The following is a 21,338-nucleotide window of genomic DNA, read 5'->3' on the forward strand; positions in this document are numbered from 1 at the left end:
ATGTTTTCGCCTATGTCGATTCTATCTATTCACTTAGAGCATGCTTCTGACTTTCTATGGATAACCACTACGGAAATAATCAGTTTAAGTGGAAACATAGGGATTGTACAGGTGGAATTAGTCATTATTTATAAAAGAAATTTATAAAAATATTAAAGCGAAAAGCAGCAATGACAATAAATAAAAAAAAACGATTAATCCATCATTGGAAATCTTATTAGTAAAAGTTTTCAAATGGTGAGAGTTCTGGTAACATTGAAGTAACTGCGCCCACGTGAGCCGCTAACTTTGGAACCCATTGTGTGGGTCTTTGTCGGAGGTACAATAAACCTTATGTGGTCCTTCTCCCACTTGCAAAATCCCTGTATTTTCTCTTGAACTTGTGATACCTACGTGCAGCGATTTATCTCATTAAAATTTTGAAAAGGAGTTGAAGACAGAGGATTTCTTACGTAGACGTGTTGTGCTTCCCTAATGCCTCTAATTGTATGTTTAGATAAAAAGAAAATTTCTCCACGATAGTTACAAATTATGAACCGAGTATACACTTTGCGTATCTTCAGTGCACTTGATATCTGTAGGTATGTGAATCAAGGCCCATCAGCCCCTGCGTTACGAATATAATTCGGAATGCATTTTTTTACGTGTGGAATGCCAATATTCAACTTTACCTTGATGGATGAAATAAGAAAATCGACAATTAATGCGTGCACGCGAACATCGATAAAAGTTACTTGAACGTGAGCTCCTTTGTAAAAAGTACTGCAGATGATTCGTTTCTAAAAAACTTTAATTTTTCAATGAACAGTTCTAATTTGCACACTTATGGGTTGCTTTTAATGACATAACTGGAGCTGCAGAGAGAAATGCGTAAATTTATTGTGGATCTTTCATGTTTGCCGATAAATAATGGGAAGTTTATTTTTGGATTCTTAGATTTCTGAGGATTTTCTTCAGATTGTGACGTTTTGAAGAATGTTCCTTAACATTAGTCCCATTCAAAACTTGTTTGGAGAAACAGCAATACCATCTAACAGCCACTAATCCCTGAATGCTTTAATTCACCAAAATCGAAAATTTTTTAGAATCAAATCCAAAGGTTCCCATTTTGTATTTTCATAGACGACATCTATGAGCGTTAGAGTGCACATAGTCTTCAGGAAATCTAAAGTTCTGCAGGTAAGTAGTGGTTGTTATTGTTCCCGAAAGATGTCGCTGGAGAAATCTTTTTGTTCTCCATTCTCCATTTCCTGGACTTCCTGCCCTATTTCCTCTTATGGACCTGCGGGACCTGGTCGCGGTCTTGACAGGTAAAGAAAATAGGTATGAAAAATCAAAATTCGAAGTATAGGAGATTATAAATCAAAACTTTACATTGCAAATTGTGAATATAGGCACATCGTGTTTGAATTCAGTTAATCACTGTATAGTAACCATTCGAAGTCATAAAAACTTTCAAATACATTTTTTTTAGTAATTTTTTCTAGTATATTTTAGCCGATAATATTCCAAGCTGTTTTTTGCAGATTTTTAATTTGTGTGGGCAGAAACCGTTCTAGGGAGTTGTTACAAATTTATTTAGTTCAGCAAATTAGTTACAGGAACTTAATTTACTGACCACTGGCAAACTTTGCTTCATGGGCTTAAAATGTAAGCTAGAATTGAATTGCCAATAAGTTAAAAATAATATATATAGCCAGGTACAGAGTTTGGAGAATTTTGGCACCTAATTTCCGAAAAGAAGCCATCCACTTTCGAAAAAAATTCAATGATTCAATTAACCCATTTTGAATGGAGACATTTTGCCGCCATTTATCAGATGTTGATAGTCCCGAATCCGAAGTGTGCTGTACTGCTTCATCACATTTCCTATTTTGTTCCTCAGCAGCAGGATTTTTTGTCAAATTGTGCTGGATTACCGAAAAAGCTCGCGTTGCCAGAGAAAACCATTAACTTCCGACCCAAACGTATTAATACGAATTTTATCAATCAAGCAGCGTTCTCAGTTCCCTTCAAAATCGGTGTCAGTGTGGAGTGGACATAAGCAAAACTAAGTCCTTTTTGGAAGCAGTTCTTAGCTCCAGATCTCGGACAAAATTTGTTAATTTACAACGGGATTGAAGGCACTTCCTATGATTATTGGCAAATGAGCTTCAAATCCATCTGCATTGTATTATGGTTCTGAATGCAGGGGACGTAAGTGGCTTTTAGGTTATGTCACATATTGTAAAAACCTAGTGATAGTATTTTGGGGATCCCATGGTTTATCTCAGTTGTCGACTCATATTCCAGCTTGTCACCGAGTTTCTTTAATGTATCACATCCTCAGTCTAGGAAGACGCATGTAAATTAATGAGAAATTTAGTGTAGAGTTATTATGTGGTGATAATGGTGAGAGCTTTTAATCCTCGAGTTGATAAACTAAGTAAAATTACCATGAGCTTCTTATTGTATTCTGTTGGTTCCATATGCCAACAATTGCCTTGTTCCAATAGGTTGGACAGAAAACCAGTCCCAAGTTGTCAGATACAGGAATATGTACAAAGAAACCTGACTGCGTATTAAGCAAATTTCTGATTGCTTCTGACCTGATGGTTCATAATTAGTTAATCTCTCTGTTGGGATAGATTTAGTTGTTGCACAGTGTTTGCTAATCCAAAAATTAAGTACCCAAATCACCATAGATAGGACCAAATTCTTAAAAGTTGATTGTTTATAAGATATAAATACCTATTAAATATTTTAGAAGCGCACGGATTTGGCAGTCCTGATGCAATTGATGCAGTATTACAAAAAGTATTGAAATGTACCATATTTAGCAACTAAATTTTAAATTTAACCCCCAATTGCATTTATATAGTTATCTAAACCCTCCGCAAAGTAATTTCACAGATATCCTATTTTTATAATAAGATTCTAACTATTGATGGTACTATGAAAGTACATCTGATAGTTTTATCTTATCTTAACGTTGAATACAACACTAAAAAAGAAAAAAGTGTGTATTCTGTGATTTAGTAAGACAATTAAGACCAGGACCTAATAGGTATAATAGAGAGTATGTTATAGTTAGAAACCCACAAAATAAAATTACACAATAGAAATATATATTCAGGGTGTCTTAAGATGAGGATAGTGATGGAGAAGAATGGCGAAGAATTGCATAGGGTTTGTAGAAATAATAAGAGATGCAATACCCATTAGGTAAGTAGGTAGGCACACATTTGACTCTCAATATGGGGATCTCAAAAATAATTTAAAATTCAAAGTTGGTTAAATGGCTGCAAAGTTGTATCTGCATAAGAGGGATATTTTGTGTTTTTTAAATTATAAAAGCTTGTTTCTCAGGCCTTTGATAATAATATTCATGACACCAAAGTCCTGTAATCAATCTACTTTTCCTGGTAGGTGCAAATCATTAAGTAATAATAATTTAATTTTTTTCAGAAAATTTGTAAGTGACATCAATGTGTTCTGGAGATGGTGTGTAAGGAAGAAGTATTGACATGGTTTAAGGACTTGGATAGTTTTAAAAGAATAGATATATTATGTGAACTGATAAATATGTGTCTACCGTTCGAATTGCGCTTCCTGGGCAGCTATGTAGAGGAAACAGGCAAGCACAGTTGTCAAGAATTAAGGCAGCAGGCATTGTCCGCCAACGATGTGGACAAACTGGAAAAAGATCCCAGTTTAAAAAACCAAACTTTATATGATGAAAATATTCGGCATCGGATGCTTTTAAACGTGTCTCTGTTAAAATCTAGGAACTATAATGTAGCCAATTGGTATTCAAAAAAGTTCTTAAGGACAGACTATGTCGAAGAGTTGATTGGTAGGGAGAAGGACGATGTGGTACAAACCGAACTTTTATTGTTATTCACGATGGCCTCGCGACATCCGGCGTTTAGTTTCGAACATAAGCAGTTTTACAACCGGATAGTCACCCAGCTCTATGAGTTACGGGAGAGATCTAGTAGGTTTTGTACTCATAGGTATCCCCCAGGGTTTGAATACCCAAATGTTTGCAGGAATATGAAGGTAAGATGTCTATTTTTACCATTTTTCCAATATCTATGCATTTTATCCATATATATTTCAGAAACGAGTATTATTTCATAGCTTTCAAAAAATGTAACACTAAAAATCACATCATTCTTCTCGTTCTTACTTTTAGTGATTGTCTATTATCATTACATATTTGGTGAAACAAACATACATTCTTTCAAATGCCATAATTTTATTTCCAAATCCTCGTATCTTTTGCGATTTCTAAAATACCAATAGTGAACATCGAAATTTTCACCACCCTGTTTGACATACATAGTAAATGATTTTAGCGACGCTCCATTTTTATAGTTGACTGCTTACGGTGAGATTTCTTTTAATGGTCAGTCGATGTTTTTGAATATTTCTGACGATCTGGCATCTGTTTACCTCTCAGTCGGAACAGAAATGATGAATTCTTATCTTACTAGTATTCATTTGATACTAATAAAATATATCATATAGCCCTTGTTTCAAATGAATGTTTACAAATTAAAACATTTAATACGTATCGATTCATAATATTTTTGTTTCGTTATACACTTGTAGTATATTCTGTTTGCGATGTGATTCCAGGCTCATGACAGCATCCCATTTACAATGGGAGTACCGATCATGCATCCGCCTGGACTTCCTCCACACTACATGGGTCATTTTAGGGCGGCCTGGCCCGGAATGAATTGTGGAGCACCCCCGGAGGTATGTGCTTTTTAAAGTCCCTTTTCAATGAATCAATATTAAATTCTAATAGAAAACAGCGAAAAAAACAAAGTGATACTACATCTGTGACCCTATTAAAGTTATGAAAGATATCCGTTAAATTTGCGCATTCATAAACTAAATTTGATGAGAATGATTTTTCCTACGCTTCCTACAAATATGATTAAATGTGTTATGCAATACTTGGTGCTTCAAATGGTCGATTGCTTTGTGAGAAAATATGACTTGACATCGGTTATTAATTTGACCTTGTGAACTTTGAAGACTAAAAATTTCGGCTATCCAGCCTAATACTTAATAATAAAATAAATTTGTCATCAATTTCACTTCCCTAACAACACAAGTTGCAGTTTCTGTACTGTACATTTACAACTGTATTGTATCAATGTAATTAAATGATTTGGATTTTGAATTTTGTTCCATTACTTTATTTCCTGTTAGATACCGCCTTTTTCTCACCAAGCACCACTTCAGCCAACGCTTCCCCCAACGTCACCTCTAGTCAGTTCGCCGAATCAATCACGCAGTGGCTCACCACGTTCCGTTTCGAGACCGCCGACGTTTTCAATGGTAACGTCGACACCATCAACGGTAAGTCCATAGAAATCATATGGAAATTTTTTTCATGCCATCAGGTTTTACCTTATTAGTAATTCCATACACTATAAAAGCCCAAAGATGAGGTTTGCTGCTAACGCAATGATTGTGCCCCACACCTATAGAACTACACTACCATTATTGTTATTGGGGCCATTTTTTAACGACTAACTAGCCTAGCTTCCTGTATGTATTAAATTTTCTGATTTGTATGTTTGGTTAGGTGACGATGCCTCCAGTAAATGCTCCGGGCGTAGTCCCTCCCGGGCATCCTGCAGCAATAAGCACACCTCTTATTATGACATGTCCCGGAACAACGGGTATGTCAACTCTAGTTCCTATAGATGCTTTAGCTCCACCTGCTTCTTTGGGTCAATCCAATCAACATTCTCCAATACTTAATCAACTCAAATGTGTTTCGGAACCGGAGAATGACGAAGTAAGTAAATATGACTTAAAATCTGTAAAAAATGCGATAGAAATTTCGGTCCTAAAAAATGTTAAACATATAATTTTTTCTTTATTAAGAAAGCAATAAGATTAAAAGCGTTAATCATGTTTGGTAAATATTGAGAACGAAGTATTTTAGAAATATTTGTTTTTATTTAGCTGAACTCCACTTTAAAAGGGGAATCCCCGCAAAAGGGGCTCCCACCAAAGATCAACCCTTGGATGAACTCCTCCTTGGTCAATCCTGAAGGAAAGCAGATTAACGGGTTGCGGATAGCACACATGTTTCCTCCTCCCGTTAATGTGCGAACTTCAATGGCGGATCAGATGCAGCCAATAACGGACGAGGGTTCGCACTATCATTCGTCCAGTAGCAGGTAAATCAGATAGTTTTTTTTCTTTGTATCACTACCGTGAAGGAAAGTAAGTTTTTATTGTTGCTACTAGCTTTTATGCAGAGTATTTTCTCACTTGGACCATTTATTTTAACAGGTTATTGATTTATTAAATATGAATAATAGTAATTAGTAATAGTGTAAAAAGGTTTGGGTGTATCACCTACGTTTCCAATTCGAATGGTGCCTGTGTATTTTTTCCACTCTTTGTACCATTTTTAGCGAGTTATGTTTACAATCCTATCAGTTCTACAAAATGGTTTTGCCAAAAGTGTTGTTTTCTTAAATGAGATGAGTTTAAATAAAAATATTTATTTTTAAGATTTCTACAGCATGTTAAAACAGATTTTCCTACTTTGAAAATACCCTATAGAATCTCCTATTGCAGCAGTCCGTTACAAACCCCGCCCGAAACACCTTCCAATTTGGCTCCAACGCCTCCCAATCGCGTTCATTTAGAGAAGAACAGGGTGAATGGTTTACCAAACTTCTTACCTCCATTTGGAGACACGACGTCACCGCCTCCACCCGCGTTTACCTTCCCGGCTTTCACACCAATGGGCCATAGGTAAGCTTTAATTTTTGTTCCCTTTCCCAGTGGCAAACACATTCACTGAGAAGGTAATAGAATCTTTTCATCAAACTTCCCTGACGCCTTTAAAATTTGTTAAGATAAACTGAAATTATTGTTATTATCAATTACATATCAATTTGTGTTTAAACACAATTGTGATGAAAGTGAAGAAAATGAATTGCTTTTTTACCACTGTGTTGCATAACTATTGGTTTTACAAACATCCTACTTTCAGTTTGCACAATGAGCCAATTCTCTCTGTTTTCTGAAATATGACTTTAAATATTAATTTAAATTTCTTTTATGCTTTTGGAAGTTCCAAAACAGTTTAGTTCTGAAGTGAAAGTAAATACCTCAATACCGGAATTAATAAGTTGGTCCAGTAACAGCAACGGTTATATAAAAGTATCCATTTGCTTATTGTTTACATAAATATAGTGAAAAGGATTATTGAAGCAAAACACGTGATCTATTCAATTTAGAAATCAAGTTTTTCTTTATAACAGTCCAAAAAATAATAGAAATTTTTCAATATATGTGAGGTTTTTTTCTTATTCATAATTAATCATTTTTAGTGAATAGTTGTTTCCATCAAAATAGATCGTTTAACGCTTTCCATAAATTATATTGAGTTTTAAAATAATGTAGTGAAGTTTTCAGCTTCATGTCCGATAAGAAAAAGAAAGGATTAGTATTTCATTGCATTAAAGATATTTTACGTTTTCGCCGCAACTGTGTGAAACAAACAAGTCAAGAGTTTCGTTTCAGTTAGTGTATCTATTATAACAACTTTCATAGCAGAGTAGTGCATCGTAAAAAGTAGTATATTCTTTAATATTTAAATAGTTGCTGTAGTGTCGGAAGTAGGAAAATACTCAATTCCATGGAAACTGTCGAATCGGTTTCAGATATTTCAACAATCCCGGGTATCGGCCGCCAGTTACCACGGTCTTCGGACAGTTCGCCCCGAACCAAGCGCCCTTTCAGGGGGCGCAACCCTCGGGCCCCGATTCCGCCGCTCCTTCCTATCACACCGTCTTTACCACTCCCGCTTATGTCTCCGTACTGTATTCCAGTTACCCTCCCAATCCTCAACATCCCCCGGCGGCCCCTGTACCTCCCAGAAACCATCCCCTGGGGTGCTACAATTGTGGCGCATCGAACCACTTGGGACAGGAATGTCCGCAGCAGAACATCGATGATATTACGCAGAAAAATACATATAGGTAAGGTAAGCGTAGACTTTTTTTTAAACATCAATTACTAGTTGTTGGCAGTGCAGCTGCAGGGTATGAATACGTTGTCGTTTCTTTTTGCTGTATTCAGCAAAAAGGAGCCATGAGTTCTAGCCCTTTAATTAAGTACCATACATTATGTTTTTTGGGTAAATTACATTCAAGACTAATCAGCTTTAGCATATAGTGGTATTACTTGGTACGTATAAAGTGTCTATATAAAATATGAGGGGAGGGTTTTTTATTCTGGCAGCACTGTAAAAATAAGAAAAATTGGGAATATTTGTCTAGAAAAAAAATAGCTACTACGGGATAAAACTCCATATAGCATACATGTCATAATGTAACGTATAATTATTGGCTATACAGGGTGTCCATTTGATACCACCTTCAATAGATTTATTTGTGATTTTATAAAAAAATCAATTATATGAACGTGAAAAAAATGCGGGTGTTCCCATTAAAAAAAAAATTCAGTTTATGTCGTCACGCTTTTTTGGGACACCTTGTAGGGTGTCGTAAATTTTAAAATGTACCTTCATTAGCCTCATATACATTCATATCACTGATTTTTTTATAAAATTACAAATAAACCTATAGGAGTCCATTGGGCTGTTAAATGGACGCGCCCTGTATTATAATTGTATATCACCCATCTTCATTAACCCCCATATGCGACAAACTTATTTCAGCGTCGACTTTAGTCCAGGGACCTCGGATACCGAGAAGTGATCCCCGGGCACATCCATAGACGAACACTGAAATTTACCCGTCGTTCGGCGTAAATTAGGTCCTAATTGGGAAGTGAGAGACTATTTTTACGAAGATTTAAAGTTTATGATACTTTTAAGCGAAAAGTGAGCGGAAGGTCTCGAGAACGGGAGGTCTCGATCTGAGGCCTGGAATTAAGAGGGCAAAGAGGTGACGAGAGGCTGATTTTTCGGATAGCCTGGTGAAATTAATCATAACTTCAGGTTTTGTTTATAGAGAAATACGAGATTGTGGTTGCGGTTTATCGTACATTATAAGAGAATTATAAAAGACAAATTTACATCGGTATTTGTGTTTTACGTTATTCGAAAAAGCGAAATTATTTTTTTTATTGAAAAGATTTTGTTTTGTGTTGTGCAACATGCGTCAAAGGCGAATATGATGAGCTCTAAAATATTTTGTGTAAGTACTTAAATATAGTATACAGGGTGATCAACATTAGTAGATATATTTATGGAGTTTCATTTCAAACATTTATGTGTGACTACAGTAGGTTCTAAAGGATACTTTCACTTTTGCGGCGATGCCACTACTGTCTAAAGGGATTAACAATCTTGTTTTGACAACTGAAGCATACTAAGTCTAACAGATGGTGGTTTGGAGCATCCGTACCAGTATGCACTTAGTGCGGCAATATGGCCGGTCAAAGCTATCTGCGTCTGCCTAACACGTCATAATAAAACGGTAACAACTGAAAAATAGCGATATGGCCGTTCTGGTGAGGATATCCAAACTCGACAAAGTATATATTAAAATGTAAGTTGGACACCCTGTATATGAAATGTTAAGAAATTTAGCCTAGAAGTAGAAAACGTGTTTACCATGTTTTGTACATTTAGCACATCTGCGACTAAATAATATATTCATTAATACTGAATTCTATTGAAAATACCAGACATGGTAAAGACCAGTAGATTAATAACATCGAAATTTTATTTTAATACCCTTTTTGTAATTTGTATTTTTTATTACTTAGAATTTTATGTACAAGCTTCAAGGCTATTCAATATCGTCTTTTTTATTGTTTTTATTTATTTAAAATCATTTTGAAAATAATTGTTGAGTAGTGTACAGGGTGCCTGCATTACGTGCCACATCATTTAGATCTCAGTTATCTTACGAAATACGATGGGTTAAATTGGGGTAAAGTTGCGCAATTTAACTGTGAATAATGGACATGAATTAAAAAGAATAAAGTTACCGAACTACACACACATCAAAAATGAAGGCTCTAAGAAATACAAAAATGGTACTTCATATCCAGGAAACGTGGTGCAAAAAGGAAATTGGTAACGCGTTAAAAAATACTTCAAATAGGCCTTTAAGAATGTTTCTTGAGGATTTCGTATCCATTAAGATAACTGAACTATCGATGGGGAGGCTCGTCATAGCAGCATTCTATATGCAAAAAAAATCAGCGTCTCTCACCTGAAGGTTGGCAGCAAAAACGGATTTTACCAGAAACTCCCTTTTACTATAGGGTAAAAAACCGATTTTTATTGTTGCTGTGATTGGGGAGTTAAATCTGTTTTGTATATGCGCCCAACTGTTCGCATAGTTTCAATTTAGTCCGTATTATGGTTTAATTTATGTTTAAGTATTTTGGTCGCGAGTAAATTACAATAATAATTAACGCCTTATCACGCAAAAACAAATCTTTCTTATTAAGGGTCTGCGTCAAGTATTCGCATGTTGTATTTTGTTTAAGGGTGCGGCAATGTTGGACCAGATTTATTACACAAAAGTTTAAGTCAAATCAAAAATTAGGAGAGTTATTAATAGTTGTACCCACTGTATTGTTATGTTTAATAAGCAGGCAATATTTTAACAAATAATACAACTGATACCCGGTGTATTCTTTAATTTTACTGCTTTGCTACAGAATTTCGATTTCGCACAACTCATTACAAAGCAAATGCCAATTATTTATATGTTATAGCAGCAACAGTCAAAACGATTATATTATACTACAGTGTACAAGAAGCCTTTTAACAACATTTTTTTTACTATTTTTTGTTTTCTTTTAACTTTTATGTTTTGATTTTTTATTCAATTAAAACAGGGCTGTTCGTCGTATAACAAGTTCTTTCTTTCCTTTTGTTCTTTTTTTCCGCCTCAGGTTTTCGACTTCCACCTTCTCGTTCAGCTTCTCGTGAATACCTTGTGTAATAAGCAAAGTTAGCTGAGTATAGTCTGAGTATAGAACCTGAGGGTTTGTACCATAAATTAGCCGTTCTCACTAACGCATATCTACTAGGCGAAACGGAAAAATGACATAAATGTGTGTCTCAGGTCGGTAAAAGACCTGTGACTTAACAATGTCAAAAATATTTTTTGTGATACCCATTCTTTGCCAATTTGCCATTTTATTAAAGTCGTATTTGAAAAGGGAGTTAGGTTTTCTAAAAATGATCCGAAGTTTATTTTAATTCATAAAAACATGCAGCACGACCTTTTTAACTTATAGTTGCACTGCTGAACAAAGTACTAACCTGTCCTATTTTCTCACTTGTTAAATGTTTATGTTTTAAATAATTACATTTAATTTCTGTAAAAAAAGCTTAGGGCTTGGACGTTTCAGGCCATTCAACCTTTAGTGTACGTAGCTACTTCTAATGTGCGACATAATATGTATGTATATTAAAACAATAGTAAAAAGTGGTTGATCGTTGGAGCATTTATGAACAAAAAGTGCATACTTATCGTTTAAAATGTTCCGTGATTGAATTTCATATAAACATTAGGTAGATAAGTACATACTTCGTACACGGCAGCTACAGGCAAAAAACCATCCGTATCTTTTATTTTTTTAACATAGTTGATTAGATTTAATATAAGTTCCTGTAGAAAAACTTGTTTATATGGACTGAATATCACAAAAAATATTTTTAGCATTGTTAAGTTACATATATTAACGAACCTACCGACACACATTTATAACATTATTTTTCCCTTTCATTCAATAAATATATTAGTCACAATGACTAACTTATAATTCAACTCCTCAAGTTCAATACCCACACTTTGCTATCTTCGATATAGTCTATTTTCACGCTTTGCCAGCACCCTGATTCAAGCCGTCATTTAACACCATGTACGATTTTTTGTTGGGTAAAATTGACCAATCAAATTGCCATATATATTTTGATTTATTTATTTTGTTGCTTCGTTGTGATTTTGTTACTTTTTTATGTATCATTAATGTCGCACCATCTGTCATCTTAAGTTTTACCTCACAAAGGCTTTTTTATCACTTTTGTTTACACCTGAGCAGATTGAATTATTGTACTTGACAACGCGTGCAGAATTGATAGAACAGCCTTACGAACAAAATTTCCCAATTTTGCTTAGGGTCGGATTCGCCTGCCAAGTGGGAAAATACGATATTTTTGTAAATAAAAACTCGCTTTTTTGTGATAATCCGAATACTCCTCCTTGTGCGCCATAATCTCTCTATTTTCGTATGAATTGAGACGCATACACTGAAAGCAATATTGAAGTGCTCATTGGCGGGCGATGATGTTGCGTACGCTTCGGGAAAATTGGATCCTAAGACCTGTTTCTGTACATTATCAAGGTTCTACTGTAAATAATGATTTAGGATACTTTGAAAGTTAATATTTGAATATTGATATATTTATAATACAATCAGTATGACTGAAGGTTTAACTTAAAAATTGAGATTAATAAAATGTTTTCTAACAAAGTTGTTGTTTTATTTTTTGGCATCGTAGTAGCAAGAGAAATATTTGTGGAGAAATAGATATGAACCGCACATGAATGTCTGGACGATGAACACTAACCTAAACTGTCCTATGTCAATCTACGCATATGAAATCGGGTTAATTGAATTGACAAAGGTTCTTGTTTTGGCCGTTATACTTTCAACGTCTAATTCCCATGAAATTGGACAAAAAATGTTATATATAATGCATACGAATTGAAATTTCATTCAACTCATCTATTTGTGGTTTCGGTTAGTTACAAACTAAGTCGTCTCATAAAATCTTACATTACGTACTTATCATGTTCGTAACTATCATAATAAAAAATCTCAGTCGTATAGGAACCGATAATGGTGCCCGTGGAGATTTCAAAACTGTTGTCCAATGCCCTATTAGGTACTTTGGTTTAGGTGTCAATCGTACGTATACAGAATTATTCAAAATTCGAGTGATAAAAGAATAGCCATGGAACGAAAAATTTAATTTGAATATAGATCTAGAAATGCTTAATTGTTTTCGTTTTTTAAAAATAAGTAACGGTTTTTGACTAAAAAGGATATGGGTGATGAGCGTTATCATCAAAATTATATTTTTATTGATCATATATAATAATTGTGTACTCAAGCAAAAACTTTATTTAGATTAAATATAGTACTCCTAGATAATTTAAACAAAAATTAAATGTTGAAATCCTCACACACCTCGGCGTACTGGATAGCTAAAATTAAATCTACGGGAAACCATCATCGTCTTCCTCAGCCATTTCTTTAGCTAATTCGAGATCCTGAGCTTCTCTTTCTCTCCGTTCTTCGGCGCTTTCTAGTTCTTTTCCGTATGCTTTTGGGGGATATCTAAAAAAGATAGTTCGTGTTTGTTACATAGATGTTATATACGTTAGATAGAAATATGGCTTACCGCATAGCTTTCACACTCTGATTATGCAAGTCCAGACAAAATGATATTCTCTGATGGAATGCCATTTGAGGTTCCTTGGTGCAGTAAATATCAGTACTTTCCTTGCTTCTCATGTATCCTACAGAACGTAAAATGAAAGAAAACACAACTTAGAATATAAATTAATGGAATAATGAGCGCGAAAAGTCTTACTTTAAACGATAAAATATTTACCTCCTTCAGGATCTAGTGTGGCCTCAATGACTCCATCCCTGATTGCTTTGGCGACAATAAACTCGGCGTCTTCGGCAGAATCCAGTCCTAATTTCTTAGCAATATCTTGTGGAGAAATTCTCGAATAAGATAGCCCGATACTCCTAATCGCGGTTTTAATTACGTTATGTCGCAAACGCAGAATTAGAGTGTAGGTGTGATCCAGTCTGAATTGGGGTCCAAAATTCTCCAGGACTTCACTGAATCTGTGAAGATTTCCCATACGGACGGCCTGAGTTAGTTGGAAGTAGGGGCCCAGAGAGTGACGCATTGAAGCTTGTCTGGAGACAATGTATATTTTGCACTAGTGTGTTGTGAAAAAACGAAAAAATTTAGATTTCAACATGTCCCAAAATGATGATTTTAGAGAAAAGTACCACTGTACAATGAAGAAAATGAAACAACTTATAAAACCAATAAATGCACAAATCAAATTTTAAAGTATCTTACCTAAATATCTGTCTCTCAGGAATGTCCCCTAACAACAGTTCTACCACCACCAACAGCTTCTGAACAGTTTGTCTGAATCCCACAGCAGTATTTTGCGGTGCTTTCCTCATAGCTTGTACTAAGTGTTTATAGGCAACACTATATTCCAATCGGGCAGCCTTGATTCGACCCAGATAGTACAGAAATCTAGCCCATTCATTGTTGCTCGCCGTCTCTGGAAACACGCACTTGGATACCAACTTATCTGCTTGATCATACAAGGAATAATGAAGGTAATTCCTTAAAAGGCAGTTGATTAAGACTGCTTGTCCTTCAAAATCATTACGAAGGGTAGCTGTACGAAGACGGGCATGGAGAAAGGAGCGAATTTTATCTAGTCTGGAAAAATTCTTTTGTTTGAAAATTGATATTTTTTTAATTAAAAATGCTAACTGACTTATCGGTTAATTCAGCCACTCTTGAATGATAAAAGTAACATTTTGCTGCAATCAAGTCAATCGTCCTGCGATTTTGACTGGTAATTTTAATCATCAGTGCTTGTGAGCATCGCACTGCCTCTTCAAGTTTGTTGGTGTCAATCAATCTTACAACAATAAGTAAATGGATGTAGGCATCAACTTCGGGCACTGGACTTTTTGTAGCTGAACGCGTTCGGCTTTGTGCACCATCTATTTCACTGGTCGCTTCTTCCACAAATATCAGGAGAGGTTCTCTGTCAGAGGCCGGGTATATTTGGTTTATGAGGCTGCGTAGAACTACTCCATTCACTTTTCTTCGAGTGTTTGGTAAACATCTGAAGTAAAACATGTAACTGAGGTAAATGGAACATATTGGGTCCCTCCTTGGTGTGGTAACACCATTTAAGTTTGAATTTAGTCCTCAAACAAAACGGCGTGTTTACAATTATATATGGAATTGTGACACTCTTTTAATAATCAGGAGCTGCATCTTATACAAACTTTAGTCTTAAAATTTTTTTCTTTAATATTTATTTCTGTATGCTTAGAACTTTTCCTTTCCTATCACAGAACATATTTTCTCAAGTATTTCAGACCAATTATCAATGCAATTACTTGTTTTGAAATATGGCTCGGGGCATGATTTGGGATATTGCTCTTAACATTTAACAAATAGATTTGGCTAAAGAATTTAGAACACTAGAGATTTCTATCAACTTTTGGAAAATTTATGTGATATACTCATGGTGCATATGACTTTAACACTGAACAGCATATTAGCTAAAACCTGTCCTGTACATATTAGCCACCGCTGTAGAACAACAAATGGGAGTTATTACCTTAAAACTCGTAGAATAAACCGATTTTCTTTGTTGGAAACTGCTTTTTCAATTTGCCTGGCATGTTCTCTGATCTCTTGCAAATTTTGCAAATCTGCATCCCTCTTACTATCCCCAGCTTCAGGACCTGGAGGACTATCGGCGTTCTTCATTTCGACGTCGTTTTCAACTAAAACCATGATTTTATTCGAACTGGTATGAGATGAATTTGCAAAAAATTTCCACAACAAATTTTTTTTGGTTAATTTAACGAGTGTCAATGTCAAATTTTTGTTTTGTCACGCAGCAAACGGGTTAAAAAATAATATAATTGTATGATTTGCTTATTGAATTGTACTAAACTTTCTCTTAGTTAATGTACTTTTGGTAGATAATGTAGATATTAATACCATGTAAAATAAAGTGGAATTCAAATATTTTTAAGACGGATAATTTAAGATAGTATATGGGCATGTAGTCAGCAATTAATTTCCTACTCTATTAGTCTTAGTTTAAATTTTTTTAATATTTACACATCCAAATATTAGAAAGTTAATACAAAATATGTACATATGTATATATTAAGTTTTGTGTACGTCATTGTCTTATTGCTTAACAGTCTTTTTACTTTATTTAAAATGAAGATTTTCAGTCTCTAAAGTCCCACAGATTGGATGGAGAAATACACTATTTTCCTTTCTTATAATATAGTTCAATTATGTTTTACCTCAACAACCATAGAAACTGACATGTCTTTAGTAACATCACAAATAAGCGCCGATTGATCTCGTACAGCAGAACATAACCTTATTCCTTATCAAAATAATACAAAATTGCCCATTTACCCCAAAAGAATAAGCAAAATTTGAAAGTGATAACTTAGAATGACTTTTTTAAAAAATATTCTTTTTTGTGCTTTAGTTATAGTCTTTCTAGTGAATATAGTTTCATCCCAACAGGAGCATATTCATGGCCCAAATGAACACCATCACCACGAAGATCATGATCACGTAGACCCAAATCCAGCGTTTAAATATTCTAAAGCTGCGAATGAGGCAGCAAAAAAATTGTCTCAAGATAATGTCAGAATCGCAGGCAAGATTCAGCCTCCAGTTTGGGATACCAACGAGTTATGGCTGTATGCCATGGGATCCACATTAATAATCAGTGCAGCACCATTTTTTATTTTGTTTCTGGGTAATGCACAATACAATTTGATAAAATTATTTTTGGTATTATAATTAAAATAAGAAATATATTATTGCCTAAATTGCATTATTGGAATGAAAGCTAAACTGACAGCTGAGCAGAGGTGGTTTATCAAGAAAAACCATCTTTTTGCTACAAACTTTAATTAAATAATACAAGCTGGTTGGTTCAGTCACAGAATGCCTGGGGTATTAAGCATTTTTAACATGTTATTATGTCCACATCCATGTTTTGAATTTGTGTAATTGAACGCTCCTTTTCAGTCCCACTTGATAGTGCAGATAAAGACGCCCCTTTACTGAAAATCTTACTGGCTTTTGCATCAGGTGGACTCCTTGGAGATGCTTTCTTGCATTTAATACCACATGCCACTATGGCTGTAGAAAGTTCTGAAGGTGCAGAGGGTATTCATGGACATGGGCATAGTCATGGGCATAGGGAAGAAGAGGAACCAGAACATGCACATGACATGTCTGTAAGTCAACTTTTTGGTCTGATTCTAGATACACAAACATTTTTTTTTAATTTTTATTAAAGAATATCTCTTAAAATTTGTATGTTTAGGAAATAACCTGTATCATATTAGTAGTGTTTATAAAAATACTCTCAAATTGAAGAGTTGATAACTAGGCCTATCCCTGCCTTATGGTTTAATAGTTTTGATACACATTGACAAATTACAAATAAATTCACTTCATGGAATATTATATGTGTTGTTATTAGGTGGGGCTTTGGGTTCTTGCTGGTATTGTTGCATTTTTGGTGGTTGAAAAGGGGGTGAGGATTATTAAGGGACGTCATGGTCATGGTCACAGTCATGTCACAAGCAAACCAAAGGCAGCTGACAAAAAAAATTCCACTAATAAAAAGGAGAAGAGCAAAAACAAAGATGAGAAACCCTCATCTAAAGGTAATGGGAGGTATTACTTGAATATGACATTTTAAGATTTCCCACAGTAGCTGTCAAAGCGAAACCCCAGGAGGACATAAAAGTGGCAGGGTACCTCAATTTAGCAGCAGACTTTAGTCACAACTTCACAGATGGGCTTGCAATAGGTTCTTCGTATCTCGCCGGCAACACTGTGGGGATTGTGACAACAATCACTATTTTGTTACATGAGGTACCGCACGAAATTGGTGATTACGCAATTTTGCTGCAAAGCGGAGTATCCCGGAAAAATGCCATGTTGCTCCAACTGACAACGGCTTTAGGAGCCCTTGCAGGTAAAATTTGTTTGAACAGGATGTAAATGTTTCATTTGGTTTTATTGGAATTTACAAACTGTATGTTAGGAATTTTTAACAACAGCTAGAACCAAATTCTTGTTTATTTCAGGAACAGCAATTTCCTTGCTTGCGCAAAACAGTACAGGTGTTTTGGCAGCCGCTTGGATTCTTCCCTTTACAGCAGGCGGATTCATATATATTGCCTTAGTGTCTGTGATACCGGAATTGTTGGATGAAGAGAATCCTAGTTTCAAACAGACAATTTTGCAAATTCTTTCCATGTTGCTTGGTGTGGGAATGATGGTTTTGGTGGCTGAATTTGAGTGACAAGTTCCTGAAAGTGGTAGTCATAAGAAAAATATTCCCTTTTCTGTGGTGAGGTTCGAACTATGTATTGTTTACTTAACGTGTATTTTAGTTTTGAATAAGTGAAAAGATTGTTGTATGTTTTAATTAGAATGTTTCCATAATTTTTATTACAATATATGATCACATTTGCATTGTTTCTACAGATTTTGTTTTTTTGTGACCTAACCCGAATTAATCCAATCCAATAAACCGATCATAAGATGGAATACTTCTATGCAGGGTGCCTTAAATAAAATAAATTTTATTAGGATTATGAAAAGAAATAAAGATACCACTCATCTAGAAAACAGTTCTATATCCAAAAGAGTTTTATAGCAGCGCAATAACAAATTGCCTTGTCGAAACCCTTTACTAGTTTCATTAATAAGCTGCATGTAGAAATTTTTGAACTAGCTTAAAATATAATATTTCAACCCAACAATAATACAGTTTCTTAATAAAAAACATAATTTTCAGTCGTAAATTTTATTACCACAAGTACAAGTGGCCTTACAAAACTCAATTCGCATTTTTCCTTTGGCAGTATTCGTTCGACATAACCATATCGGATGACTTGCATACAACTCCTTGCAGTTTGCCCAGATATCCGAAACATTACAGAAATTTAGACAAAGCTTCTTGCTACAATGCTTTTTACATGAACTACATGGGTTACCCAATTTATAAGGATGGGAAGATTTGCCAGGCCGATTACCTCTGAAATAAATTGGTTTTTCATAGGACCAGTTAGAGATACCTAAATAACTATGTCATGCACCGATTACATATGATTTTCCTAACCAATGACAAATATAATGAAATTCCAAGTTTAACATATAAGAAAAAAATTGAGAAAGTCGCAAGAGAAACAGTTTCATGATAGACGCCTTTACTGGAGCTTGACATTATTACAATGCATTGTTGAACTTTTGTTATACATATATAACTATTGTTATGAATTTGTATATCTAGTCAGCATATACATACGTAATGAAATGAAATGGAATAACTTACATAGGGCAGTAATTGCAAACATAGTTATAGAAATCCCTCACTCTTTCTTCAGTGTAGTTTTCTCTCATATATTGAACTTTATGTTGGCACTTTGAGAGACCGCAACCCACCTCATGGCTGCTAGCCCATACCAGTTGGGTATAGTGACCCACTAAGGTCATATTATTTTTGTGTCCGTATTTAAATGCGTTTTTCTCCAACCACCAGGTTTCTATTGCAAAGAGCCTGAGAGAACAAAGCAACTATTTGACTTCTCAAAAGAATTTACATTTGGGAATGAATTTACCAGGGTACTTTGGTACTTGCGATAAATATGTTTTGGCCGCAAGATCCATATCGAGGTTCATGACGCCCTAATGACGTGTCGTGGACTAAAAACTGACATTTTTCTGCCCATTTTTGGGAAGCTTTGGCAGCCCCTGTATGCCATTTCTAGTGGGAATAGGACAATGAAAAATCAAACGAAAAGTGTCGCATGTTATATTCTGGAATCCCGATTTAGCTGATCCCCAGGAAGTTTTATTTGTCCCGAATATTACAAGACATGGAAATGTAAATCCTCATATTTTCGGGATAAAAAAAAAAAACGTTTTTCCGGTAATTTGTCCATGGTTATATAGGTGTTTTAGAACAAAATCGATACACTTCAATACGTTGTTTTACATTAGATGTAAGCAAAAACGTTCCCATAAACATAAATCTGGAAAAGCAGAAGAAACAGTAGAAAAATCTGTAAGCAGTGGTGTGCGTACTATCAATTGCTATAATTAACTAGACACACATTAAGACACCACTATTTTTTGAACACGATTTTCTGATTTTATGTCTATTGTAGGAATTGATAGTACGCACGCCACTGCTTACAGATTTCATTTATTTTTCTTTCTTCCAGTTTTTCAGGTCCTTTCCAGAGTTACGTTTATAGAGACCTTTTTGTTTAGAATTGAATGTAAAATAACATATTGAAGTTTGTAAATCTCCTTCTGAAACGCATTATATTTAGGTTTTCAGGCACACAAACTAAAATACAGGGGAACGAACAAAGTATGGAACGTGAGACTATATCCAAAACTGTTATTTGGCTACTTACGTTCGAAAATGGTTTCGAGGCGATAACTTTTAATTCATGTACGTACCATTTTTAGCATATTGCTAGCTTTTGGCTCTACCTTAGATCGAAAAAAGTTGTGATACATCACTATTTTGGATTGCACCCTTGTTCGCTTGGGGGTTATAGCCCTAAAGGGGAGACTATCGCCCATTATCTTTGGTCCTATAAACGGAAATGCATGAACGCTATGAATTTGATATCAGAAAACTTACGCCTGTTCGGATCAAAGTGACTGAATTCTTCACTGATCGAAGCCACCGTTACTATCGCTATCACAATGAAACAGCAGTGATTTCCGGTCATCTCTAGAATCAAAATACTATAGTAGATAGTTGTGTTAACATTATGTTTGTGCGAATTTCAGCATTTAATTTATCCGAATATGCAAATTTTCACAACGACCTTTTCTCCTTACACCTGAACTTAATTCACATATACATGGTGTGCATGATTTGTGCCAGAGTGTCGTTGATTTGAAAATGTTCCTTGCGTTTGTAATGAAACATCCGGTATAAAGAAATGCAATGCATGCTCTTAAATTATTGTTTATTATGTAAAAGCAATTTCTTTTATTCATTTGTATGTCTCAATCAGAAGTTTTGATTGTTCCGCGTAGGTAATTCGAAAAATGGGTGTTTGAACTGCGATTTATGTTAATAATGGCTAGAAGAAACATAGGTGTACCATTTCGTTTCAGTGTATGTAAATGTTTATGCAAGATGTATGTAAATTTTGGGTGATTCAGGCGTTAATAAACTTACCGTTAAAATTTCCTTTCTATCATAATTTTTAGACATTTAATTTGAAATGTTTAGTGGGTACATACACGAACATTAAATATGTGTGCTTTCTCATATTACGATAAAGTGCACACTGATTTTTGACCTATTTAAGCTTTAACTCCAATTTACTCTAATTGAGCAAGACAATTTTAGCATCCATCGCCTCGTTTCTCTCCTTAACTAGTCTAGCCATGTCGGATTTAAATTGTACACGACATAGTTTCTAATGAATTTCCTGAC

At 34.9% G+C, this 21,338-nt stretch overlaps 4 protein-coding genes across 11 annotated transcripts; 2 read left to right on the plus strand and 2 right to left on the minus strand.

Moving 5' to 3' along the window:
- Nucleotides 1-1,554: 1,554 nt before the first annotated feature.
- LOC136346878 (uncharacterized) lies at nucleotides 1,555-12,495 on the plus strand. Of its 7 annotated transcripts, none has more exons than XM_066296387.1 (9): nucleotides 1,555-1,650; nucleotides 3,448-4,041; nucleotides 4,624-4,746; nucleotides 5,209-5,358; nucleotides 5,588-5,803; nucleotides 5,974-6,191; nucleotides 6,598-6,777; nucleotides 7,692-8,009; nucleotides 8,711-12,495. In XM_066296387.1, exons 2-9 carry the CDS (start codon nucleotides 3,481-3,483, stop codon nucleotides 8,748-8,750), a joined length of 1,806 nt encoding a protein of 601 aa, XP_066152484.1. In that variant the 5' UTR covers nucleotides 1,555-1,650; nucleotides 3,448-3,480; the 3' UTR covers nucleotides 8,751-12,495. The 7 variants fall into 7 exon arrangements, with proteins under 7 accessions (XP_066152484.1, XP_066152488.1, XP_066152482.1 ...); XM_066296391.1 differs by lacking the exon at nucleotides 1,555-1,650 and adding an exon at nucleotides 1,713-2,196 and having other exon boundaries at nucleotides 7,692-8,014; XM_066296385.1 differs by lacking the exon at nucleotides 1,555-1,650 and adding an exon at nucleotides 1,713-2,196.
- A 631-nt stretch (nucleotides 12,496-13,126) lies between these two features.
- On the minus strand, nucleotides 13,127-15,684 carry Rpn3 (regulatory particle non-ATPase 3). The gene is made up of 6 exons (XM_066296482.1): nucleotides 15,429-15,684; nucleotides 14,568-14,924; nucleotides 14,132-14,509; nucleotides 13,643-13,962; nucleotides 13,430-13,547; nucleotides 13,127-13,365 (listed from the first exon to the last, which is right to left on the minus strand). The coding sequence occupies exons 1-6, from the start codon at nucleotides 15,605-15,607 to the stop codon at nucleotides 13,245-13,247; spliced, it is 1,473 nt and encodes a 490-aa protein (XP_066152579.1). The 5' UTR covers nucleotides 15,608-15,684; the 3' UTR covers nucleotides 13,127-13,244.
- Nucleotides 15,685-16,073: 389 nt separating this feature from the next.
- Nucleotides 16,074-18,354, plus strand: Catsup (Catecholamines up). Of its 2 annotated transcripts, none has more exons than XM_066296374.1 (5): nucleotides 16,074-16,604; nucleotides 16,880-17,091; nucleotides 17,340-17,526; nucleotides 17,577-17,840; nucleotides 17,953-18,354. In XM_066296374.1, exons 1-5 carry the CDS (start codon nucleotides 16,292-16,294, stop codon nucleotides 18,168-18,170), a joined length of 1,194 nt encoding a protein of 397 aa, XP_066152471.1. In that variant the 5' UTR covers nucleotides 16,074-16,291; the 3' UTR covers nucleotides 18,171-18,354. The 2 variants fall into 2 exon arrangements, with proteins under 2 accessions (XP_066152471.1, XP_066152470.1); XM_066296373.1 differs by having other exon boundaries at nucleotides 16,082-16,604; nucleotides 17,574-17,840.
- Nucleotides 18,355-18,661: 307 nt separating this feature from the next.
- LOC136346872 (cysteine-rich secretory protein 2-like) lies at nucleotides 18,662-21,250 on the minus strand. The gene is made up of 6 exons (XM_066296375.1): nucleotides 21,078-21,250; nucleotides 20,529-20,621; nucleotides 20,342-20,478; nucleotides 19,492-19,637; nucleotides 19,206-19,430; nucleotides 18,662-18,908 (listed from the first exon to the last, which is right to left on the minus strand). Exons 2-6 carry the CDS (start codon nucleotides 20,617-20,619, stop codon nucleotides 18,665-18,667), a joined length of 843 nt encoding a protein of 280 aa, XP_066152472.1. The 5' UTR covers nucleotides 20,620-20,621; nucleotides 21,078-21,250; the 3' UTR covers nucleotides 18,662-18,664.
- Nucleotides 21,251-21,338: the final 88 nt, after the last annotated feature.

The sequence above is a fragment of the Euwallacea fornicatus genome, chromosome 25 (assembly GCF_040115645.1).
Source record: "Euwallacea fornicatus isolate EFF26 chromosome 25, ASM4011564v1, whole genome shotgun sequence".
NCBI classification, from domain to species: Eukaryota; Metazoa; Arthropoda; class Insecta; order Coleoptera; family Curculionidae; genus Euwallacea; species Euwallacea fornicatus.

Excerpts from the sequence above, each read along its gene's own strand:
- LOC136346878 (XM_066296387.1), top strand. The coding sequence starts at position 3,481 with ATGGTGTGTAAGGAAGAAGTATTGACATGGTTTAAGGACTTGGATAGT. Across the intron at positions 4,747-5,208 it reads ATTGTGGAGCACCCCCGGAG|ATACCGCCTTTTTCTCACCA; the intron begins GTATGTGCTTTT and ends ATTTCCTGTTAG. Across the intron at positions 6,192-6,597 it reads TATCATTCGTCCAGTAGCAG|CAGTCCGTTACAAACCCCGC; the intron begins GTAAATCAGATA and ends CTCCTATTGCAG.
- Rpn3 (XM_066296482.1), bottom strand. The coding sequence starts at position 15,607 with ATGGTTTTAGTTGAAAACGACGTCGAAATGAAGAACGCCGATAGTCCT. Across the intron at positions 14,925-15,428 it reads TTTATTCTACGAGTTTTAAG|ATGTTTACCAAACACTCGAA; the intron begins GTAATAACTCCC and ends GTTTTACTTCAG. Across the intron at positions 14,510-14,567 it reads GTGGCTGAATTAACCGATAA|ACTAGATAAAATTCGCTCCT; the intron begins GTCAGTTAGCAT and ends GAATTTTTCCAG.
- Catsup (XM_066296373.1), top strand. The coding sequence starts at position 16,292 with ATGACTTTTTTAAAAAATATTCTTTTTTGTGCTTTAGTTATAGTCTTT. Across the intron at positions 16,605-16,879 it reads ATTTTTTATTTTGTTTCTGG|TCCCACTTGATAGTGCAGAT; the intron begins GTAATGCACAAT and ends GCTCCTTTTCAG. Across the intron at positions 17,527-17,573 it reads TGAGAAACCCTCATCTAAAG|TAGCTGTCAAAGCGAAACCC; the intron begins GTAATGGGAGGT and ends GATTTCCCACAG.
- LOC136346872 (XM_066296375.1), bottom strand. The coding sequence starts at position 20,619 with ATGACCGGAAATCACTGCTGTTTCATTGTGATAGCGATAGTAACGGTG. Across the intron at positions 19,638-20,341 it reads CTAGCAATATGCTAAAAATG|AAATGGCATACAGGGGCTGC; the intron begins GTACGTACATGA and ends TATTCCCACTAG. Across the intron at positions 19,431-19,491 it reads GCAAGTACCAAAGTACCCTG|GCTCTTTGCAATAGAAACCT; the intron begins GTAAATTCATTC and ends TTGTTCTCTCAG.